General features: G+C 47.7%; 1 protein-coding gene across 9 annotated transcripts in view; it reads right to left on the bottom strand.

Moving 5' to 3' along the window:
* Positions 1-11461, bottom strand: part of LEKR1 (leucine, glutamate and lysine rich 1) — a 50779-nt gene extending 39318 nt beyond the window's left edge. For 3 of the 9 annotated variants that reach the window (XM_038183713.2, XM_038183714.2, XM_038183721.2), the window contains exons 1-2: positions 11324-11459; positions 3556-3770 (exon numbers count right to left, since the gene is read on the bottom strand). In XM_038183713.2, coding sequence (XP_038039641.1) covers positions 3556-3770; positions 11324-11383 — 275 coding nt within the window. In that variant the 5' untranslated portion in view covers positions 11384-11459. Of the gene's footprint in view, positions 1-3555; positions 3771-7778; positions 7881-9911; positions 11025-11323 lie in introns of all 9 variants that reach the window. The other 6 variants (XM_072042277.1, XM_038183715.2, XM_072042278.1 and 3 more) reach the window with 6 other exon arrangements.
* Between the last annotated feature and the right edge of the window lie 2424 nt (positions 11462-13885).

Here is a 13885-nt window from a genome sequence, read left to right as displayed (position 1 = left end):
TCATGTGGCTAATTGAAGAAGTATGTACTGTTGCACTATAAAACAAATACAATTAAATATGTTGAAGGCAGCCCCTGATTAAATTTCATATCCTCTCTTCAGAAAAAACTCGCACGCACTTGGCACTTCCCAGTACAAAACAGCTCTTGTGCTCTTACTTCTGTATGCTGCAATTTGAGCTGTCTAAAAGTAGAATTTAATGCAGAAAGAGCCAGACAAAATCCAGCACTTCTGTGCTCTGTATTCCCCTTACAATACAAAAAACAATACATTATTTCCTTTTGCTGGGAAAAGCTCTGTGCAAAACGTGGGGACTTGCTGAAGCCCCTGTTCACCCAGTGCCTCTTGTTGTATTTACTCGCCTCTTTCCACCAAGCCCTGAAGGAGCATGCACCCAAAGACTCACCCAGAACACCCGTAGTGTGGTGAAGTACTCATCTACTACTTTATGAATTGATTTCTTTTCAGATAAATGATATTCCAATATTCTGAAAGTACCTGACAGATCTGCAGTTAGCCATGCTTCCTAAAACAGTGAAAAGAAGAACAAGACTCCCAAGTTACCCAGATAAAATAACATGTAAAAAGAATAACTGACTGCATAACCCAAACTATATTTGATACTTTTTTTAAAACTATGCATTTCTAATAGAGCTTTTTATGTTTTCCAAGTGATTTGGAAACGTCAAGGATATTGTAAACGCATCTTTCATACCATGCTCCTAGCTTGAAAATGGGAGGAGTTCAACGTAATTCTATTTCTTAATTAATGACATAATCACTGATTAAATCCTTCTTTCTTCCCACCACTCCATAGTGACACAACAAACAGAGTTCTGACAAATGGAAAACAGAAACAAGAAAGTGCACACCCACTGCAGTTAGACTAGTTAATGACTGGAGAACACTGATAAAGAGATGAAATTAGGACAAATGAAAAACCTGGGAGTATCTAAAGGTCCTCTCTGAAGCGTAAACTCCTTGAGGAAGGTCTCTTTATAGCTGCAATAGTCCTCATAATCCTGGAATTTTATAAGAAACCAGGCCTGATAAGACCACGTGGGGAGAATGAATCTTTAAACAAACAGTTCAATATCCAAAGTGACTAGATGAAAAAGGAACTCCAAAATTCCCAAGGGCCATGTAACACAAGATTTCTCTGATGAAACCACAAACCTGAACATCACGCTGGGATTTTGGGTTCTTTGTTTTCCCTTTATTGGGGCAGTGGGGTGGGAGGAGGCATAGAAAGTGGAGGGATAAGTGTGTGGGAAGGGTTTCCATCCGTCTTACTGCTATTGATGCTCGAAAGGCACTGACACACAAAAGTACTGCACACCGAAAATCTGAAGGTGAAAACAAAAAGAAGCATCCTCATGGGAAGGTTTTATACAGTGACCTACACTGTTTAGGATATTTAGCCAGGTTAGTATCCTTCTAAGCTATGCAGTTTAAGTTTAAATCAAGACAAAGTTATCATAACAAGTTATGTGGCTAGACTGTCTGCCATAGCAAGGAAAACTGTGAGCATCATTTAAAGGACTGAGTGGATTTAAGCATGAATCTTCAGAAAGATGCAAGTACGTGAGCTTCCATGCAGACGTGAGCAAAGATGCTCTGGTAACGTTAGCGATCTCTTCAAACAGTAACAAGGTTTTCTTACTACAGGGGTGAAACACACGGCGCTGTGTTAGATTGAATCAGGATAGTTACCTGCAGGACGGTCAGCTCCCCTTCTTCTGATCAAATTCCAGAAGGGCAGGTAACTGAGTTCCACAACAGCTGAAGCTCCCAGGTTGCTTTCAATGTTAACCACAGGTAGGAGCAATAGCAATACTTTAACCAAAAAGGAATATAAAAATGAGAGAGTTTGCACCTATCGAGAAGGATTAAATCTCTTGGTCTACCAAAGATGAAAAGGGGCTTATTTGGCTTCTGATAAAAACTTGCAGTTTGGGAAGAACGATTTGTCAACCATGCAAGAACCAGGAGAAAGACAGTACACTGAGTAAGTCGGTTCATGCCAATGGCACAGGGTAACGAGAGACCCAAAATAGTAGAGAGGAGATAAGGAATATTTATACAGCTGATTTAACAAAGCACAATGGTTGATTTATGGGCTGAATGAAAGCCTCCTGAAAGTATTCCATTTGATTTCAGCAGGTTTTGAATCAAGCCAAGCCTGAGGGGGAAAAAGTGCAGAGATTAAATTTTCATTAACTCTTCCAGCTTTGCTACAAAAAGTCAGCTAAATGAAAACGTACGTCTTCCTCTGGCAAATGATCCTCAGCAAGAAGAACATGCTGTCACTGTATCTGCTAACACACCGAATGCTGCCACTATAATTGCTACCCAGAGCCATTAAAGGAACAAGGAGTGAACGCGCTCTTCAGAAATGTGCTGTTACACCAAAGAAATCCTCCTGGGGACAGGGGAGGAGGGAGGTTTTGGTGCCAGTGAAAATAAGATCCTGAAGTACAGTACGAGCAGGGTGATCCACAAAATATACATTTTGTTCAACCTTAGGTGAACTTGTGTGTCGAAATGAACTCTTCATTGGCTACATTAACAAACACCAAAACACCCTAACTAAACGTAATAATAGTTATGCTAAACTGTTACAGTATTTGAATGATTCACAAAACAAAAAGTAAATGGGTGCAAGTGCTTCACCTACACACAACCCGTAGTTTCTTCTCTAAAGCTTCCAGTCTCTCGGGAGAGTACCTTCCTACCCCAAAAGCTCCATGTTTTCAGGCCTAGACCAGTTGCTACTGGGTGTGAGTCAGTCGTGCAAAAACACCCCAACTGGGAGTCTTTAGAATCAAAAGGACTGTCCCAATACTAAAATCATAATATTGCTCCTGTAAAAAGCTTCTGGCAAACTGTTTGACTCAGATGAACAAGGAATTACCGAGAAGTTTCCGATTCCCTTGCTTACACTTCATCATTCTAACAGTAGTCAACGTGAACAGAGCCACAGATATAATTTGCCATACCAGAGGTCTGAGGAATGCACACTTCCCCCATTAACATGGGCCTTCACATACCGCCAGTCAGCATTTGCTGGCTCCCGTTTCTGAGGAAGAAAGCCACAAGCAGCACCCAAGTGACTGATTGAGCATTCTCTATCATCATACTGATAGTGAACTGCAAGCTTCTTAGGGAAAGAGTGTTGATAGGAGACAGTAAGTACAAGCTTCAGAATGGTGAAACCCCCAGTATCATGGAATTTTTTTTTTGAAGTATTTTTTATTACAAAAATGATAAGATTAAATATTTGATCATTTCCCCTTTGTGTAGTGTAGGGGGGAAATACCTCTGAAATGCCTTCAGGCCTTTCTTTCACTTTAAATATATTGGCTGTTTTTAAACTGTTAAGGAATGAAAAACTCATTTCTGCAGAATACTACAAAATAGGATTTACACATGACATTATACGCTACATTTGATAAAAGACAGCCAAATCTCATTTGTAGTTTTAACTTCTTTGGAACAGCATTACCTAATACATACACACGCAAAATGACATCAGACGAGATAACATGCTCTGACCTTTCTGTTTTTGATTCCCTGTCAGCTCGACAGTGTTCAAGGTCTAGGTAAAGAGACTGCAATTCTTCTTGAAGTCTTTTTTCCCGTTCTATACTTCCTTCATAAAATGTAATCTGCTTTTCCAATGCTTTCACTTTTTCTTCCATCGCCTTAAATTCATGAAGGATCAAATAGCTGACGCCACAGTATTTGCACACAGTCTCCTCCCGAGACATCTAGAAAGAGATACAATTTTAAGACTGTATGTGAGAAACAAGTTGCACAACACGAAAAATGAATGACTGGTTTCTATTCCAAACAGTTTAAACTATTTAATGTGCTGGAACATTTATGATCAAATCTGTAATTACAATAATAAAGAAAATTCAACATCAGGAAAATGACAAACTATAGCAGTACCTTTGCTTACCAGAAACTTCCCAAGGCAGATCAATTATGCAATTAGCTATGTATGAACTTCCACTGGAATTACAAACTGAAGTACCCCCGCGTTATGCTTGATGTACTACTTTCAAATAAAATGAGCCATTCTGTGTTTTACAAAACTGTATCCTTAAAGAAATTTCTGATTGTGTGAGCCAGAAAAATGTTACCTACTGTGTTTTTGACAAGTCACATCCAATTAAGCAGGCAAGATGAAAAGAGACTAGAGTGACATAATTCAGTCATCTTTACAAAAATAATTCAAGATGGGAACGTTATTGTGATGTAGCGTGTATGGCACTTGAGTGGGGTGGAAAATGTACGCAGTTTGCTGGGTATGAAATATTCATCACTGATTAAAAACACAAAGTAATAGATATCGAACTGAAAGACAGTTGATTAAATTGGGAACAATACTTTTGTAATTGATCAAATCACTAAGCTTTTCAGCATGCAAAGCTTCATAAAAATGAACAGATAGATGTGCCCTGACTTCAGGACATTCTTGTTACTCAGTGTATCATTCCTATGTATTTTCATCTTCTTCCCTTCCAGAAAGCAATGCTCAGTTTACAAGTGATATGGAACTGAGCCTGCACAAGAAATGGATATTGAGTAAACAAGTTCACCAGACCTCTGCTGAAGGTCTGACACTTCCACAGAGGACACGCAAGCACCTGCTTACCAGCACAGACCAACGGGACGCAACGGGACCGGGGCTAGATGATCTCACCTAGGCTCCCCTTCCCATGAAGGGTTGGACCAGATGAGCTTTGGAGGTCCCTTGGGCCCTGGGCTATTCTATGACCCTTGAAAATGTGAGGTTTTACCCCATTCTTGGAGCATCCCAGCACTGATGCATTTGAGAGGGAATGATGAGAATTACGGCTACATCAGAGGACACGCAGCACACAGCTGAAAATACAACCTCAAAGCAACAAATATAAAACGCTATTGGCAAGCTTCGAGACATGAAAGATGGGAAGCGGGTGGCAGCTGGCAGCGTGGTCTTTGTGTACCAAAAGCTTAGAGTGTGCTTTAACCTTTCTTACAATTACCAACAGTTACAAGGCTTATAATAAAATGACTTACAAAAATCATAAATACTTAGGTGAAGGAAAACAGCTTTCAAAAAAAAAATATAATAAAATAAAAAAGGTTCATTATCCATGATTCAATAACCTTTAGCATTTTAAATATAGCTTGATAAAAATGATATTTCAGGATGCCCTGGAATTACCAGGCCAAACTTTACTTTCCGATTTCTAAGTTTTGCCCCAGTTTAAAATACTCTTAGCTACAGTTGCTCTGAATGAACTGAATAGTCAAGTTTATTTTTCCTGGCAGCTGCAAACTGTGCCTGGAAATATGAAACTGTTACTCAGGATAAATACCATAAGGTTCCAAAGCACTGAAATTACTATAATGAAAAAGGACAAAATGAGCTGTTATTAGGAGGACAGAAAGGTGGCTCTTGTCCCAAAAAGAACACTGTGCTCTCTTGTAGCACCACCACTGTTGTCTTTCAGATAAACAGTTATAGAAATTCCACTGGGTGCTACGATTTAAAAAAATAAAAAAAAATATATGGAAGTACTAAAACTTTTCAGTTTTCAACTTTAATTTTGCTGCTGAGCCTAAAAATAAATCATGTCACAGCACAATGAACAATATACACCCCAACTTAACAGGAAAAGGCTCCTGTTCTCCCTCACACCCATTCCTAAGTTGATAGGAGGAGGGAAGGGGACACATTGCCCAGGACGGACCCAGGTGACAGCAAATAGCCCCAAAAGGCTTGAAAAAAGCAGAGGAAGGGGCACACGAACCTGCATTCTCATCCTAAATTCAAGAGTCTGGCTTCGTGCCCACAGTGGTCAAATCACAGCAAGACTTTCTCAATCTCTGTGTTTTGTCAGTGTCAGCAGCCCCACGAGCTCCTCGCTGGCACCGAGAGCATCTCCTGAAGCCGCAGGACCGCCTGCAGGAGCTGCTGCAGTGCCCGCAGACAGGTGCAGAGCAGCGCTGCCAGGCTGCAGATGCTGGCTGCACTCAGCCAAAATAACAACACTCATCTTAAGGCTGCACCAATTCAAAGGTCAGAGCCAGACAGTATTTTATAGCTTTGAAAATTACTCACGCACGAAATGTTTTTCAGAGTGGAACAATTTCTAAGGGAAATAGTATTAATTTTCGTGTGTTTCTCTGTTGCCATCCTTCAAAGATTTGTGAACCAGACCCCTCTCCTTGCATCTGAGGCACCAAAGTTGATCGATCATTACATACAAATACACAGGAAGCAAATTTTCATTAGTTCTCTGCTTACAAAGCTACCTTTTCTGGAAGAGGAGTACTGAGGAACTGCTAAGAGTGTGTATTACGGGCATGGCCATTTGCACTTTCAGATTCTATTTTTCCCTGTTTACAGTTGATCAGAAGACTGTTGCCATCATCTCAAATGCAAACAGGAAAAAAATAAGGGAAGAAACGCCATTTGGAAGGACCAGAAAATGAAGAACTGTAACTAGAAAAGTGACTGGGAGGATAAGCAGTGAATAGAAAAAAAAATAAATTAGGAATTTTTAAAAAGAAATGTAACTTAATATTGTGGTTTTGGTCATCCTGGACAGAGAAACTCAGGGAAAACAAGGAACGAAAAGATAACGGAGATACAGGGAACAGAGAAAACAAAGATCCTAAAAAAAGCCTGCTAGTTGAGTTAGCAAGACGAAAAGAAAATAAAAGCAACTCATAAGGACAAAGTGTATAAGCTAAAAATGAATTTGATCCGTGAGGTTTTGAGCTGCAGTTCTGATAGGAAGGACAGAGCTATGTGCAGAACAAATCACTTCGCAAGGCAATATTTCTAACTACCATGTTCCAGCAGCTGTGGGAGCAGTTTCAGCTCTGAGCTGCGTTCAGTTTTGGAAGAACTAATATTATTCCAGGGTTACCTTTAGCTACCAAGGACAAGTGGAGGTCTGAGCCAGGATGGCTGGGTCTGTCTGACTCGATGCTGTAAGCATATGCACAGCACACGTTATATGGAAAAAGAAAAAAAAAGACCAGTGGTCTGTCCCGTTTTCAGCTTTCTGAATAACAAATTTCTCTCCAAGCTTCTGAAATATGACGTGACAGGTATTTACATAATTTCTACTTGACCAAATAATGACAGGGAACGCTGACTTGGGCACTGCATTCGCCTCCGCTAGTATTTCAAATTCCACTGGCAAACCTCACAATAATAAAGAGCTAAGTTCTGGTTAAAAGAAAAGCAGTTATGCACTTAGCAGTGCCTTGTTGTTAAGACACCCAGAATACGGGTCACCGATTCTGGAAGCAGACAGTACCAAGAAACTAATAAATGGCCACGACTCTTAGAAGCCAGACCTCAAGTCCACAATTAATGAGATTGTTTTAAAAAGTTTTCAACATGTTTCTGTGCACCACCGAAATAAAAACAGAGCCGTGAACACAGATGTACTCCACGTACGTTCCTTGTGCAGTGCAGGGGAGGAACTGGGGCACTCACCATCCTCCCTGCACCACCCCGTGCCCCTCGGGGGCATGGTACAGCAGTAACAGCTCGTGCTCCCCCTCCACTTGCTCCATCACGCCGAGCCTGCTTTAGCAAGGACTGCACAAAAAAAACAAGCCAAAACAACAACAAAAACCACCACTGCATTTGTCCAACCTACACTCCTAGCAGAACACAATAATCCAGAAAATAAAATGTCATTGTACTAAGCTGGGTGCTCTTATATTATTTCTGTGTATTGATTGTTTCATTCTGCCTCTACCTGATTATCTGAATGCATTTTCTTCTCATTTTACTCCTCTTCTACCATACTACTTCCATTTCTCTTGTGCTGTTTTCCCTCTTCTAGCACACTGCCTAATCCCTGTTAAACGAAGAGAAATGGTTACTCAAGCCACACAAATGATATTCTAGGAAGAAAGTGGAGTTTTCCACTGTATGTGCAAAACCGAAGAGTTAGTTGATTGAAATTATCTATTTTTTTCACTGAAATATTTTAAGAGTCCCAGTAGAATTTTCACTTCTTAAAAAAAGTTTATTGTGAGCAGAGTTTTCAGTCAGAGAGCAATGCAGGCTGCAATGCTAAGCCACTCTGCATACATAATTATTTGTTCAGCTTCCATAAAAAAAAAAAGCAGTTGCAAAATAAAAAATAACAATACTTGCTTTGAATACATCTGAATAACATAGGAAAAGCCTTGCAGTAAAACCAGAATGCCCTGCTCTCAAGTATCCCATTCAAAACATGCCCCAAAAGAATCCGTTTGCCACAGCAGGAAGTAATACTCGGCTTTCAGGTAGCTTTAATTTTTTCCTGCCTGTGTTTAAAGCAGACTAATGAATCATAAGAGAGCGTGCTGCACTGCTGCTGACTGCACACACGAGCCCTGCTAACATCCAGCATGTGTCCGGCGTGCCACGCAGACCTCACTGCTGCTCCCGAGCTCCTTGGGGCTGGGCTGTGCTGTGCCAGCTCCTGGTGCAACACAGAGCAGAGAATTCCTATAACTGACCCGGTGTATCGCAACGAAACGTGGCACCTGTGAGAGGACTGATGCTCTAGCCCTCATTAACCTTTTGTTCGTCTGACGATATTGATTTGACACCTGCAGTTGCAACCACTGGGAAGCCCCTCCTAGCTACAACCTGAACGCTTGAGGTGCAAGAGATTGTGCACACCCTCAAACTCCTGGCAAGGTACATGGACACTGGCTGCAGAAGGGATACCAAAAAGCTCACACCTCGTGAGCACAGCCCCAGCCCTCTGAGCACAGCACGAGATGAAAATGCCTCGCTGCCCTTGGCGATCACCGACACCAGGACTCTCAGAACCGACCATCACTGCCTGCATTGGGATCTGCTCTCACAAAGCCCCCAGCACCCTGACAAACGGCGGTGTGGGAATAGAAATGTTGTTTTTGCAGAGTTGCATTGTTTAGAGGGAAGGAATGTGGTACCGAGATATGCTTGCAGTGATAAGAAAGCTTAGCAGGCGACCTTGTAAAATGCAGACAACCAGGCTCCTTAGGACAACTAGGTGAAAATCACGGTGTTAAGTCAGAGGAGTGAAGCAACGTTACCACTTCCAGCAGTAAAAACGTCAAAAGAAATGTGAAATGTAACAGGCTGGCAGCTGAAGGCCATGAATCGTCTGTGAAGCATCAGATTGTGAACCTGCATTACCCACTCCGTGGGGAAACAGGGGAGGGTCCTGTCAGCAAGAAGCATACAAACTGTGTTTTGGAGCTAGGAGGGGCGCTCTCCTGCTTGTGGGGCGCCCACCATGCAATCCCAAATAAATTACTGCTTCACTGGGATCCTCGCCTGAGCCTGAGTTATTGGCTACGGAGTGTTTATCTGGTTATCCCAAATCAACCACAGGCCCATGGCACTGAGAGCTTCCCAGCTCTTCAGCCTGCACTGCGTGGGCTCAGACTGCAATGGGCAGATACCTTCCAACATCTCCAAAGCACTGAGAACACTCACGTAGCTGGAGCTTGGCATCCCGATGAAATCAAAATGGCAAAAATCCTTTAGCTAAGTTCTGAAAATCGCTGTGAACACAGAGATGTCACAACCTGTGAACACCATCTTAAGAAGCATTCGTAAAGTACGAGACAACAGGACCTCCTGCCACTCCGCGTGTCAGTGCTACCGTGCACATCCAGAGGCACAGGCAGAAATCCTGCTGCTTATAAATTGGTATTAACACTGCAAGCAGTGTATGCATAATGACCCTGGGTACGGCTCACATCTACAAGGAAAGTCTCTGTTGGCAGGACAGATTCTTCAGCTAATTAAAGAGACTGACACTATGTAAGAATCTACGTAAAGGAAAATAATCCCAGGTCCAAAGACAACACAGAAAGTTACCATAATGTGCTTATAAAGTTACCTTTGTGTGCTCAATCTGTAGCCCATGTGGCAAATCTAACGAGTACCATTTGCTGCTAGCAATGTACGTGGTGTTTGGTGGATGGTCAAACACCACGGCACATTCTGCCCCGATGTGTAACTCAGCTTCCAAGTTCCTGCACTGCTCGCTTTCTTAAGCTCCTAGGGTGAGAGAACTACTAACGTGTAAGGATGTCTTGTGCCCAATTAATTATGTGATCTGTATTAAGCAAGGGTCATTTGTTTGCCAAATAAAATATACAATTAGGCGTAACCTTGTTTGCTACTTGGAGGACTCAGGGTGTCACTTGGCTCTTCTGGAGGTGGCTGCTGCTCTGCTTCCCGCTTTGCTAAGATCTTCCTGGCAAACCTGCACCTTCCCGTCCAGGTACATTGAAAGGGAGACAGAAACTGAAACACAGGACTTGGCCATGGCTTCACAGTGCAGGACAGGCTGCTCCAGGCTGACGCTCCCTGCCCTTTCCCTGTGACATCTTTATAGGAGCACAGCTCTGGAGGCAGCAATGTCACTCCCTAAATACCAACCAGCAGCTTTTGAAGCTCCATCCTCCAGAGCAGAGCAGAACGGTGACAGCTCCGTCCTGCATCCTCTGCTTTGCCCCGCTCTGAGCCCTACAGCCCAGCCCAGCAAGGCAGCTGGAAGCGGCTGTGGAACCGCGAGTGCTGAGTGCTGGGTGCTGGGATCACGATGCTCAGCGTATTCCCCCTGGGTGCTCGTGCTCGTGTCGGGAGCATGTGCTCCGCTCGGCAGAACAACATACAGCTGAGCTGGCACACGTCCTGCTTATGCTAGGAGCAAACTAAAAGCAAGATTGCAAAAGAGATGCTATAAAACCCAAGAAGCAGAGAATGCGAAGGGAATAAGAGCATGTCCACATAAAAGGTGGAAAATACCAGGACAGATTGTGAGAATGGCTTGTAACCAAGCCCAGGATCCTGCAACTGTCCTGCAGCTACAGGGCAAGCCAGCTGGGTGAAGAAATGAGCAGCAGCAAAGGATGTGTGAAGCCATGAGCAACCGGTCCCAAAATCTTGGCCTGTCGATGCCTTGGACAGGAACGTGGGGACTGCTCCAGTGCTCCGTAACCTGCGTCTGGGGTAAAAAGCAAGATGAGAAGGGTGAGGATGAGGTGAGGATGAGGTGAGGATGAGGTGAATGTCAGGCTGCAGACACAGGACAACGTGTGACTGTTATCAGTGTGCCTTCAGCACGCAAACCCACTCCCATCGCCCTTTCCTTTTGCGGGACTCGCACGCTTTTTGCTATTTTTGCTCTTTTTTAAATTCCCGGTGCTTTGGTTTTCCCTGAATCCCCAGCTCCCAGCAGCCCTGAGGGGCATTTATCTGGGGCTGAGCCCCCCCGGCAGTGCCCCCCCCCCCCCCATCCCGTACCTCTCGGATGCCCCTGGGCAGGGGGTGCATTGCCCCGGGCCGCTCCGTGGCCGCCGCCATTTCCTCGCCGGGCCCCGGCGCTGTCACCGCGGCAACGGCGCGGGCACGGCCACCGGGCGCGCCCCCGCGCGGGTGACAACGGGAGCGCGCTGGGGGATGTTGGGGGGGGGGGGGCTCGGTTCTCTCGGTTCTCTCCGTTCTCCCCCCCTCCCCCGGTGCCTTGGGGAAGCCGGGGGGGGGGCACCGGGCTCGCCGAGCCCCCGGTGGGGGTCCGGGGGTGGTGCGGGGATGCGCGGAGCCCCCGGGGGGAGGCACAGCCCCAGCGGGGGGGAAACGGCCCCGGGGTGTCCCGGGGTGCCCCGGTGTGTCCCGGTGTGTGCCCCCCGGTGCCCCCCGTGTCCCGGTGTGCCCCCCTTCCCAAGCTCTGCCCACAGGCGGCGTGGTGCAGCATCCCCCCGCGTGTCGGTGCGGTCCCGGCGGCGCCTCCCCGGCAGCTGGGCGCTGCGTGCCGCCGGAGCGGCGGGGGGGCGGCGGCGGGGCCGGCGGATCGCACGCGAGGGCCGCCCGTGGCGTGCCGAGCCGGGCCCTGCCGTGCCGAGCCCGCGCTGCTTGGGAAACGGGGCAGGCACGCAACGGGGCGGGCAGCACCGCCCCGCCGCTCCCTGCACGGCCCCGGGGGGGTGAGGGGACGGGAGTGGGGCTGGGGGGGCTGATGTGGGGGATGGGGGGGGTGATATGGGGTGATATGGGGATGGGGGAGGTGATATAGGGTGATATGGGGCTGGGGGGGTGGTATGGGGCTGGGGGGGCGATGTGGGGATGGGGGAGGTGATATGGGGCTGGGGGGGTGATATGGGGATGGGGGAGGTGATGTGGGGCTGGGGGGGTGATATGGGGATGGGGGGGATATGGGGATGGGGGGGTGATATGGGGATGGGGGAGGTGATATGGGGATGGGGGGGTGATATGGGGCTGGGGGGGTGATATGGGGATGGGGGGGATATGGGGATGGGGGGGTGATATGGGGCTGGGGGGGTGATATGGGGATGGGGGGGATATGGGGATGGGGGGGTGATATGGGGATGGGGGAGGTGATATGGGTCTGGGGGGGGTTGTATGGGGATGGGGGGGTGATATAGGGATGGGAGGGTGATATGGGACTGGGGGGGTGATATGGGGCTGGGGGGGCTGGTACATGGCTGGGGGGCTGATATGGGGATGAGGGGGCTGATATGGGGTTGAAGGAGCTGAGATGAAGGGATGTGAGGAAACTGACATGGGGTCTGTGGGGAAACTGACATGGGATCTGCAAGGGGACCGATGTGGGGGTGCCGTGAAAAGGCTGTCATGGGGGATGAGGGGAGCCTGCCAGGGGCTTCACTGCCCCCAGCCCCGGCTGCTCAAAGTCAGGGGGCCCTGCAGAGAAACGCAGCACCGGACAGGCAGCCCCCGCCTCGCTCTGCTCTGAGGCCACCCCAAAATCCCCCCCAGACCCCCAATCCCCCGGCCTGGCCCCGTGGGGTGTGCGATGGCTGCGGGGGCAGCGGGCCCGCTCCCCACGTGGCGTGGCGGCGGTGCGGTGTGCGTGCCAGCCCCCAGCACCAGCCCCCATCATCACCGCCGCCGCTGCAGAGCAGGTTCCAGGCGGCGTGAGCAGCTCCAAGGACAAACCGCCGGGCAAGAAACGAGTGCGTGACACGCAGCAGTCATCAGCCAGCTATTTCCATTGTTTTCCTGCAGGCTTTGTACCTTCTCAAACACACGTGGAAAGCCTCCCGCTGCCTGCAAATCCCAACCCGGAGGAGCAAAGTCCACGGCGGCGGGCAGCCAGGGAAAAAGGCTAATAAACACGAGCACCCTCTGCACAAAGCAGGACCCGGGCACCGAGTGCAAGGGTGAACAGCTCTGCCAGCGCCTGCACCGTCTCCCGGTTAACCCAGCGTCCCGATTAAAAGCAAAGCGGTATTTTTATCCTAGCCCTCTAGTTTCGGGCTGCCCTTTCGTGTGCTCGGTACAAAGAGCAGCGCAGCGAGGCGGTTTCGCAGCGCTGCCTGAGAACCCCCGGGGAAGCTGCTGGGAGTTGTGGCAGGACCGAGCTCGGCCGCTCAGTGCCACCGAGCCGCGGGCACGGGCACCGGGAGCCGTGCCCAGAGCCCGGGAGGAGAGCGGCGGCGGCTGACGGCGAGGAGAGATGGCAGGAGACGTGCAGGGAGGGGTCAGGGGAAGGACAGGGTTTGCACCGCACGCGGCAGCGAGGTTATTTCTGGTGCTGCGTGCACAGCGTGTTAGTTCCTGTTTTCAAGACACATTGTTTGCGAGGTTTGTTTGGTTTGCTCCCCCCCCCCCCCTCCCCTTTATCAATGTCACAAGGACGAGATCGTCCTGGGAGAGCAGTCTCAGGGAAAGGATGTCTGGAGGAGGGATTTGAAGGTGAAGGCTACCTGGGAGCCAGGGTCAGGAGGTGCAAAGCCCTAACAGGACGGAAACTCTCCAAAGCAGCATGGAAACGATAAAATCAGGGGCAGCACAAGGAAGCAGGGTACTGGCAGCGGGGCAGAAAGG

Source organism: Anas platyrhynchos, chromosome 9 (genome assembly GCF_047663525.1).
Source record: "Anas platyrhynchos isolate ZD024472 breed Pekin duck chromosome 9, IASCAAS_PekinDuck_T2T, whole genome shotgun sequence".
NCBI lineage: Eukaryota > Metazoa > Chordata > Aves > Anseriformes > Anatidae > Anas > Anas platyrhynchos.
The sequence above is the reverse complement of the archived record's forward strand: the minus strand, read 5'-3'. Positions and strand labels throughout refer to the sequence as shown.